At 44.6% G+C, this 10,225-nt stretch overlaps 1 protein-coding gene across 1 annotated transcript in view; it reads left to right on the top strand.

The window, feature by feature from the left end:
* The window catches only part of tmem94 (transmembrane protein 94), a gene marked incomplete at its 5' end in the record, with an annotated part of 14,774 nt that extends 4,753 nt beyond the window's left edge, over positions 1 to 10,021 (top strand). Inside the window, 20 exons of the mRNA XM_010783584.1 lie at positions 1,437 to 1,541; positions 2,018 to 2,191; positions 2,313 to 2,534; positions 2,874 to 3,180; positions 3,401 to 3,574; positions 3,884 to 3,986; positions 4,123 to 4,331; positions 4,420 to 4,601; positions 5,098 to 5,218; positions 5,800 to 5,915; positions 6,190 to 6,289; positions 6,503 to 6,611; positions 6,847 to 7,036; positions 7,121 to 7,198; positions 7,280 to 7,365; positions 7,454 to 7,535; positions 8,229 to 8,392; positions 8,497 to 8,591; positions 8,682 to 8,775; positions 9,622 to 10,021. Coding sequence (XP_010781886.1) covers positions 1,437 to 1,541; positions 2,018 to 2,191; positions 2,313 to 2,534; positions 2,874 to 3,180; positions 3,401 to 3,574; positions 3,884 to 3,986; positions 4,123 to 4,331; positions 4,420 to 4,601; positions 5,098 to 5,218; positions 5,800 to 5,915; positions 6,190 to 6,289; positions 6,503 to 6,611; positions 6,847 to 7,036; positions 7,121 to 7,198; positions 7,280 to 7,365; positions 7,454 to 7,535; positions 8,229 to 8,392; positions 8,497 to 8,591; positions 8,682 to 8,775; positions 9,622 to 9,829 — 2,919 coding nt within the window. The remainder of the gene's footprint in view (positions 1 to 1,436; positions 1,542 to 2,017; positions 2,192 to 2,312; positions 2,535 to 2,873; positions 3,181 to 3,400; positions 3,575 to 3,883; positions 3,987 to 4,122; positions 4,332 to 4,419; positions 4,602 to 5,097; positions 5,219 to 5,799; positions 5,916 to 6,189; positions 6,290 to 6,502; positions 6,612 to 6,846; positions 7,037 to 7,120; positions 7,199 to 7,279; positions 7,366 to 7,453; positions 7,536 to 8,228; positions 8,393 to 8,496; positions 8,592 to 8,681; positions 8,776 to 9,621) is intronic.
* Between the last annotated feature and the right edge of the window lie 204 nt (positions 10,022 to 10,225).

Genomic DNA, 10,225 nt, shown 5'->3' on the forward strand with positions numbered 1-10,225 from the left:
GTGTGCCTTTGGCAGTCTCAGTCTGATCAGACCACCTCTCTGATTCTCCATGTGTTCACTACCTTGTTTTTTTTACTTTGCTTTCAGTTTTTCTCACTCAACATGTTATTTTCTCTCATAATCATTTGGTTTTGATCACTTCATCTGTGGAATATGATTCAGCACGTCTTGAGTGAGCACCTCTGGATGATTCTCCTCAGAAGCCTGTTGATTGGTTAACAATCAAAGCTGTCTCTTTAAGATCATTTTCTCCCCTTTTGGATGGAACTTCTATTCCCCTAACCTCTTACAGTTCCTGACAAAACCCAATCATTGTTGGGCTTTGTGCTCAAAGGAAAACAAAGGAATCAGCAGCCATCAGTAACCCGATCTGTCTTTCTGAAAGGATTAGTGTTTTGTTATGGCACTGTTAAAACAGATCAAATAGGGAAGAGATGATTGGAGATGGACTTTCACGTTGAAGATGAGCCTGATTCTCCACCTCTGCTTGTCTGCCTGCACTGCATGGAAATCAGCCCCTATACGACCACATGCTGCTCATTGTCTAGCCTTTCCTCCTCTTGGGTCCCTTCCTTATCCCCATTGAAATGATAATGAAAATATGTTTGAATTGGTCACACCATCACATGCAGATTGGATTTTTACTTGGCAGAACAATTTGAAATAGTCACTGCACTTGCTTTTAAAATGCTAGTATTACGGTTGCGGTATTTGAATCATCATTTTCCCTTGAAGATGGTTATAAAGTTGAATAATTGAGCAAGCTACGTGATTGCACCTAATTAATGTACATCAGAGATATAAATAAATACAAATATTATTTAGAATATTAACAAATGAGTGACCCTTAACAGATGTATTTGTGTCACATTTGCCATGTACATCAGTGCACTTATCCTTACCGATCCAAACACTGAGGTTCCATGCACTCACTGATATAGTCAGCAGAAATGACTCCTTAAGGGACAAGCTCATTCCCATCCAGGATAAGGATCTATTATCAAATCCTGCAAACAGGATTTATTGGCAACATATTGTAGCTTTATGTGAAACCCCTAATTGACACTAAATGTATCAGCCCAGAGCCGATGAAGTGAGTCACGGATGAAAAAGAAAGGGGGTAAGGAAGATCTACTTGTGGTTGTTTTTGGTTTGTCCCTTCTCGAAAAGAGTCATCATGGATTCCATCCAAAAGAATCCAAATCTGCATGGATGTGTTACAATGCTGCATCTTGCCCCAGGCTTCACCTCCTCGCTTTGTAGCATAGCATCTGTGTCCTTTGTCAATCTTTACAGCCCACTCTCAGAGCTGATTAAGTCTAGTTGGGCTTTACAGCTGATTTAAGATGTTAAATCAATTTGATAATTCACTGCTAGTTTCTGTCCAATTGAATAACTGAAACACTTTATTCATGACACTCATTGTGTGTGTGTAGGAGTTGCTGCGCTGTGTGTGGAGACACCTGCTTGGCGTCCTGAAGGGAGAGTCCCAGACCCTCTGTTACACTTCCAGCCTTTTACACACTCTGGGATCTGTCACTGTAAGTACTTCAGGGGGGTTTGGGGATGATTACATCTATCAATTGGGTTTTCTTTCTGTACAATTAACCTGCAGATCCACCTTGAATGTCTAACAGGGAAATGAAGTAAATGAATCACATAACCAGATACAATCTCAAACCCATATTGTTCCCACATTGGGAGGACCTCAAACTGATGCCATTCCCTGTTGTTTGTATGAAGCCAGGAATTCAATCAAATACACTTCAGCTGCTTTGCTAACATTTACTTCACAGAATAAGAGGATGGACTGACTCACAGACCCAGATTTTGATAGAATAATGAAATACAAATAATAATAATAATTTTTTTAATGACTGCTAACCATGGATGTATACAGCAGTTCCTCTTTTGTTGTATCTCTGACAAATTAGCTGATGAATGAGATATTGATGTGCTATGTTTCCATTATTTGATGCGTGTAGGTTGTAAATCGTGTGTGTGTGTGTGTGTGTAGGTGCTGTGCTGTGTGGATAAGCAGGGTATCCTGTCGTGGCCCAACCCCAGCCCAGAGACGGTGCTGTTCTTTAGCGGGCGGGTGGAGCCGCCTCACAACAGCCAGGACGATCTCAGAGACGACCTCTCCGTCAGCTCCTACTGCCGCATGGAAGCGGACGATGACCGGGATGAGGTGTGTGTGTGTGTGTTCTCAGGGAGTTTTAGTTATTGTTAGTTTAGTTACAGTGTTAGGTCTGTTACTGTAGAATTCTTCCCCTGATGCACAGTACTGACTGCTGTTGACTGCTGTCCAGGCCCAGGAGGCGGAGGCTCTGCTCTGTCTGCCAGCAGAGCCATCCACTCAGATGGGGGAGGGGCCTGAGCCCAGCGAGACGTCACATGACACCGCTCGCTCATCGGACACATTGCAGCAGCGGCGCGCCTGCCAGCCTGCACCCACTCGCACCAAGCACCACTCGGGATCCAACGTGAGCTTTAGCCGCGACACTGAGGGAGGCGAGAATGACCCGGGCCAGGTAAGAACGGGAACTCAATCTTCTGAAACTTTTATAATGTCTCACACAATCATTTGTTACTTATGTCACTTTTCTTTTCTTTTTTTATTGCTGCTACACATTTGCAGCCATGGCTGTGTACCTATTGTCTTCATATTGATTTGATTACTATTGTGTGCCTTTTCTCTATATTTAACAAGTTAGCTTGTTTATTATTGCTTTTGCTGTAACACTGTACATTTCCCCGCTGTGGGACTAATTAAGGAATTCTGATTCTCAAGTGTATCAAATAGTTGTGAAAAATGGGAAGATTATATTTAATTTTGGTGTTGTTTGTCTTATCATTCCGTCACTCTGCAGGACTTTGGCTGCCCGGAGGCGGAGGCCGACGACTTTGTGTGCGACTACCACCTGGAGATGCTGAGCCTGTCTCAGGACCAGCAGAACCCGACCAGCATCCAGTTCGACGACCTCTCCTGGCAGTGCCACCTGCCGTCCCTCAAGCCTCTGGGCCTCAACATCATGCTGAACCTGTGCAACGCCAGCGTCACGCAGCAGCTCTGCCGCTTCTCCGACCACCTCTCCAACCTGGCCCTGCAGGAGAGCCACGGCTCCGTGCTGCCCGTCTGCGTGCCCTGGGGGCTCTGCGAACTCTCCAGGCTTATAGGTGAGCATGGAGTCACAGAGTTTTTTTTGTTGGTTTTAGCTTTTTTACACCATGGCCTGATTCCTCCCTTAGTATGGGTTTGTGTTGTGCGAGATGACATAATATTCTTCAGATGGTCTGGCCTAAATGTTTTTCTGAGGGCAGAAATCTGATCTGACTGTCATCCCACGACGTAAACGTCTTAGTACCATTAGCAAAAATGTGTGTGTGTGTGTGTCAGGGTTCACTCCTGGTGCGCGGGAGCTCTTCAGACAGGAGAACCACCTGGCTCTGTACCAGCTGCCGTCTGGAGAGAAGAACAAGGAGTTCTCGTCTCGACGCCTTCATTACTTTACCAAGCGGCAGCCTCCCATCTCTCACCTCATCTCCCTGTTTGTACGGGACTCTTCCTCCAGTGAGTCCACACACACTTCAGGCTGTCATTCTGTCCATTGTTCTGTTTCATTTTCTTCTATCATTTGAAAGTATGAAGTAGAATGTGCATTTCTTTTTTTCTGGATATTTTACATTAACATAAAGTACATTTTAGACAGGGCCGCACACGTAATGAGAATTTCAGGCAAAAATGCAATAAATCCAAAAATATTCCATTCTTATGTTGAAATCACTCTATGTGCAAGGTAGAGAAAACTATTATCTTTATAATGATATTTTGTTAAATTACTTAATTACACGTTATATATCTCTGACCTCTCTGCTTCAGATAACGTCCAGATGCTGTCACATGGCTCAGCCGACCTCATCCTCGAGTCCTGCACTGACTTCTGGGATGGAACTGACATCTATCCCCTCTCAGGCTCTGACAGGTGCAGCAACTCTCACACTGAATCTTTGCAACCTGTTTCAATGAAAGAATCAAGATAATATCAGAAGTGTATATGTTCCCTATTTCCAGTGGTCTTCTCCTTATCTTTAGTTTAACGTTCCCTTCTCCTGCTACAGAAAGAAGGTTCTGGACTTCTACCAGCGGGCTTGTCTGTCAGGGTACTGCTCAGCCTTTGCCTACAAACCCATGCAAGTATCCCTGTCCAGCCAACTGAATGGGATGTGTGTGGAGCTGGCCCCCAGTCCCGGCCTCTTCTCCGGGGTGGAGCTGCCCTCCACCACCCCCATCAAACAAAACTCCTGCAGGAACAGCTGGAGCTCTGACGGTACAAGTTAATGACAGGAGACGTGCAGCTAAAGTATGATTCAACTTGATTCTCATCTTCCTTTCATCTCTCTCCCCCTCATCTGCAGAGGGTATAGGTGAGGGGGTGGAGCGGGAGGACTGTGTGCAGGCCCTCAGTGGGCAGATCTTCATGGGCATGGTGTCGTCCCAGTTCCAGGCCCGGCTGGACACCGTCCGACTCATCGACTCCCTCGTCACCGCCTGTATCCGCTTTGTTTACTTCTCCATGGAAGACGAGCTCCGCAGCAAGGTGAACACACATGAGCTCCCCGGAACATCTAACAGTCTCTTGGACAGAAATTGGGCCGCTGCATTCTTTTGTCTTTCTATGTCTCTCCGGAAGCACAATGGATCTTCCATTATAAAGTCATTGTGCAATCCAAATATGCAAAAGTTTCCAAGTTCGCAGTAATTGCTACAAAAAAACGCATTAGTGGTTAGCAGTAGACCTGTGCCATAGTAACAACCTCCCATCCTTAAAAATAATATATATAACATATGTCGTTTAAGTGAGAATTGTTCATAAGGAACATGTACAAAAAATAGAAGCCACATGTGTTGGATTTCACGAGCAGTGAACTGTACATCATTAATAAGTGTGTGTGTGTGTGTGTGTGTGTGTGTGTGTGTGTGTGTGTGTGTGTGTGTGTGTGTGTGTGTGTGTGTGTGTGTGTGTGTGTGTGTGTGTGTGTGTGTGTGTGTGTGTGTGTGTGTGTGTGTGTGTGTGTGTGTGTGTGTGTGTGTAGGTTTTTGCAGAGAAGATGGGCTTGGAGACAGGCTGGAACTGTCACAACTCTCTGACTCCAAACGGAGAGAGTCCCTGTGACGGAGCTCCATCCAGCCCCACGCAGGGCTCCATGCATGAAGGTACCTCAGTCTAAAACTCATTCATTTCCATTTAGCATAGAGATGGACCATAGAGATGCTTTTTCTACGCACTGCAGATTTAAATTGGCCATTAGTACGAGTTCTCAAGGTTACTCTGGAGGTGTAAGGACATAAATACTTGAAGGGAACATTCACAGATTTTAGACATCAAGGAGGTTACCCCCTCATCTTAAACTGTCCGTCTGTTTTAAGTCTAGTGCTTATTAATATCTTGTTGATATTTCCATCTGTATGTGAGAGTATAGTGATGTGATGCCTTTACTACTCATATAAAGACGTGTATGTTTGAAGAGTTTATAACAGATGGGTTTTCATTTAGATTTTCTTCAAATATGACATTTCTTGGAACAGTGAGCGTGCCGTTAAATCCAAAGTAAACAGAACCCCTCCATGTTTGTTAAAGCTCTGTGTTGTTTCAATGTCCTTCCTATAGTATGGTGTGTGTTCCTGAGATACATGTTTCTTTAATCCAGCCTCAACAAGTGCACCCTGGTAAAGCTTCTTATAAAATGTGACTTTTGAAATGTCAGATTTTAGACAGCTCTCTTCACATGTGTCAGATTCTCGTGATGAAGCTGAGGGCCCCCTGCTGACAGAGGAGGAAGCCCACTCTGACCTGGCCAGCTTCCAGCCCACAGACAGTGATGTGCCCAGCTTTCTGGAGGACTGCAACAGGGTAACAACACCGCTTAGAAAGTCAATGAAGCTACTACTATCATTTTTGATTTAAATACAATGTGAATGCCTTTTTATATAAAAGTGTTCTATTTTCTTTGTCTGTACACTTCCCCCTTTGTGGGGCGAATAAAGGAGTTCAGATTCTCACTACTGTCTAGCAGACTGCACCAGCACAAAAGGATGTATTGTCTGTGTGTGGGCCTCTACACTTGTCTTCTAAAGAACCTAAATGAGTGAATGTGAGTCTGAACAATTTGTCTGTTCTCTCTCAGGCCAAGCTACCTCGGGGTATCCACCAGGTTCGTCCTCACCTGAAGAACATTGATAATGTGCCTCTTTTGGTGCCCCTCTTCACTGACTGCACCCCTGACAGTGAGTCAACCTCATTCTGCCCAATTCCCTTTCGTTTTGTACATTACATTAAGGTGTCCTCTTTTCCCGTTATCGTCGTCTGCCCCTCAAGATGTGAAATGTATTAAGGCCTTTTCTATGGAAAGAAAAGTTGATCGGAATGACTCCCTCTGTCCTGGGTACGCTTTGTTTTTGCTTTACATTCTTATTGACACAGGTGTTTTTTCCTCACAGCCATGTGTGAGATGATGAAGATCATGCAGGAGAACAGGGAGGTCACATGCTGTCTGGGAAGCTCCGCCAATTTCCGCAACAGTCGGCTGTTTCTACAGAGTAACCTCAGGTAAATACACAGCATTAAAATACACCCTTCAACATGTTACCAGCGCCCTTCTGTGATTTGGGATTTGTACCTGTTTTAATACAAACGCAGACAACACAATTACTGAGTAGATTTAGGTGAGAGGTTTTTTTTCAGGCAAGCTGAATAAAATAATGTGGTCATATTGCCCCATCAGGGCAGAGAGGTATAACCCTGATGGTCCCATACGTGAATGTCCCCTCCCCTCCCTCCACAGTATCGCTCTGGACCCTCTGTACCCCTCACAGTGCTCCTGGGAGACGTTTGGATATGCCACAGGAGGATTCAGCGACAGAGACGCTGAATGCCTGTCTCCTCTGAGGCTCTCTGGTCAGCTCAACAGTCTGGGCTGCTCCGTCACCTTCCACCAAGGAGAGAGCGTCAGCATGGTCAAGCTCATCGAGCAGGTCAGACACGCTCACATCCACTGAGACACTGAGTCTGAGAGAGGAATCAAACGCATGTATGAATCTGTCTTTAATCTGCCTCAGGCACGACACACAACCTACGGCATCCGCAAGTGCTTCCTCTTCCTGCTGCAGTGTCAGCTCAGCCTCGTCATCCTCCAGGTGAGAGAGTACTCCATATCTGGATATTTACGCTGCACTAGGCTACATTTTGCATTACGTACATAATGTGTTTTCCTGCAGTTCTTAGCGTGTCTGGCTCAGCTTCCTCCTCCCATGAACACCACTGACATCCTGTGGATGTCCTGCTTCAGCTGCCCGCTGCTGAGGTACACACAAACTGTACACACTCGTTATATGCTTTTATTTTGCTGTGCCATACACCATTTCATGCTTATGACTTGTTTGTGTTGACAGTGTGTCGTTCCTGGGGAAGCCTCCAGACAGCTCAGTGATGACGGTGGCTACAGGGAAGAACTTAGATGCTATTCCCAGGAAGGTAGGCTCACACGTCAATGAGACCTGTCAGTCTCCTGAGGATCACTATTGCTTAAGCTTTGAGAAACATACCTTCCTACTATTGAGCAGTGTCTTAATGTACAAAGTGCATAGAGAAACACCTTTATCATAATAGTGCTGATCAATAGCAGGTAGGCCCTTTGAGACCTCTCTTTCTAAAAGGAGATTTGAATGGTTCTTTCATATGCTGCGCAAAGAAATAGCTTTTAAAATGCCTGTACACCAGTATTAACTTAAATGTACTTAAGATTCTTAAAAGCTTGAACTATGGCAAAGGTTTTGTTTTAGATTGTATAGGGGCGTCTTATAAAAAGCAATGAAGTAGTGATAATGTTTACAAAATGGTAGTATTCTTGTTAACATGATTTTTGGGACCCCTTTGGTGAGAGACCTGTTTACATGTTGACTTGACACAGCAGGAAACCACATACTATAAAAGGAATAATGGCTGTGTTGATTTGGATGTGAAAGAATGATGCATGACCACCGCTCACTGAGACACTAATGGAACAATGATCTGTAACACGTGTGATTTTACTACTTTGACAAGTCAACATTTCCGCTGTTAAGACAACAATAATCAGTGTAAAAGACAGCTGGTAAATACAACAGTATTCAGAAGACTGGACAATCTTATGTGTGAGCTGCTCATCTTTTGAACCTCTTTAACCAGACCCAGAACTACTTCCTCGGCTGCTTCCTGCTGAAGTTCGGCCTGACAGTGTGTGCCTACCTGGTGGCCTTCGGCTTCACCCTGCAGGAGTTCTGCTGTAGTAGCTGCAACTCCACCTTAGCTGAGAACACCACCGTCACCTGCCTTCATATCCTCGCAGCCAGGTAGGAGAAGCAGCCTCAGGCTCACTTGTTCATCTAAAGGCCTGTTGACAGTGATTTCATGGTATCACAGTAATAGAACATTGACTGTTTGTGTGTGACTGCAGCTCTTCAGTGGATGCTCCTCAGTGGTTCGGGGAGCTGTCAAACGGCCTGCTGCTCACTCAGAAGGTCATGGCAGGGTTCCTCGTCTTACACACAGGTACACTAGTGAATCACTTCATTACTGATGTTAAAGTCATGTACGGTTATTTACCTGAAGCCCTGTCTTGTGTTTTTGGTTGATCCTCAGTGGTGATCTCCCTCAGCTACGTCCACCGCTCGCAGCCTCTGTGGAGGAAGAGTCCCTTCAGCAACACCTGGTGGTGTCTCACTGTACCTGTGGTGTAAGTGATCACCTGTGGCGATATGCTGTCTGAACTGTTCAAATATGAAATGTGTACACACGACATCTATTTCCTGCCTGTCTGTCCTTCATCTGTTGCTTTTCTAGAGGTTTCCCTTTCAAGGATTCAGAGGCTATTGGGCTGCATCAATAACATTTACTTTCCCTGACTGAGTTATACTTGATGTATGGATTTTAAAACAGTGCTGTTGATTTACAACAGTTTTTATTTGTAGTTCTGTGTCAGATTACATCTGTGCGCAACCTTCAACATGAAGGGGTTTATTGTATGCGATTAAGCTGTATCCTGCTTTATTATAATCCACTGGTTAACTATATTTTCATTCTTACGTTCACATTTAGATATCAGGTGATGCTAGGCCACAAAGTACTTATAGAACTGGAGTTACATCCAGATAACTGTTATAACTGAATTGTAGACTACTGCCATGTAGTCCCTGTTTCTCTGTTAAATGCAGGCGGTTGTGTGAAGCAGAAGGATATATTTGAACTGATAATGACAAAAGATCTCACTTTTGTCATCACATCAACAACCTTTACTGGCATTGGAAAAGTCAAGCAGACAAGCTCTAGATTCTAGAAGGTGCTTGTGGTCTCTACATATGGTACTTCTGTAACCCCCTCAACCACAGCATGCTGTTCCATTTTATAACGGTTACAACTCAATGCAATATCATGCGTCAACACACTTCATTTGCCCAAAAAAGATGTGCAAGTGGACATTCATGGATAATTCTGTTCACACTCGTCCATACACAGGATAAACATATTGCTAGCCATGGTAAATGTCCAGAGCTAACTCCCTCTCCCTCTCTTCTGCCTCCAGTCTGCTCAGTCAGTTGGTTCAGGCCACGGTGGATTACCAGTTGTGGCGTGACCGTGGCAGCCTCCGGACCTTTGACCTCGGGGACATCCCCCTGCTGGCCTGGCTGCTGGTCTCCCTGTCCCCGCTGATGGTGGTGGTGGTCAACGAGGTGGTGAAGCTGCACGAGATACGGTATGACATCACACACAGGATGATCGCAATGACTTGAACTCTTGGGGGATTCTTAAGCAACACGTCAGAAAGAAGCAGGGATCAGTGGGGATTATTCTGGATCATTTAATAGTCAAATCCTTCTTTCATTTTCCTCTGCGTTGTGCAAATCGGCATGTGTTGTGTAGTACAAAATCTACTACAGATGATGTTCCTGTCTTAACAGGTTGTAAAAGTACTCCTACTTTTACTTGAGTAAAAGATCTAAGTACCACAGTGTAGGAATACTCTGTTATAAGTAAAGATCCTGCATTCAAAATGTTAACGGACGTTTTTTTTTTTTTGACGGACGTTTGGTTTTCCACTCAATGCGCGTGCGCGGAAGTTTTGTGTGAAGTCTGAGAGCGTGTAGCTCCCGTAGCAAACTTTTTGAGAAATCAGCTTATGATCAGAT

This window comes from Notothenia coriiceps, unplaced genomic scaffold (assembly GCF_000735185.1).
Source record: "Notothenia coriiceps isolate Sejong01 unplaced genomic scaffold, NC01 NC01_scaffold00025451, whole genome shotgun sequence".
In the NCBI taxonomy this organism is placed as follows: Eukaryota; Metazoa; Chordata; class Actinopteri; order Perciformes; family Nototheniidae; genus Notothenia; species Notothenia coriiceps.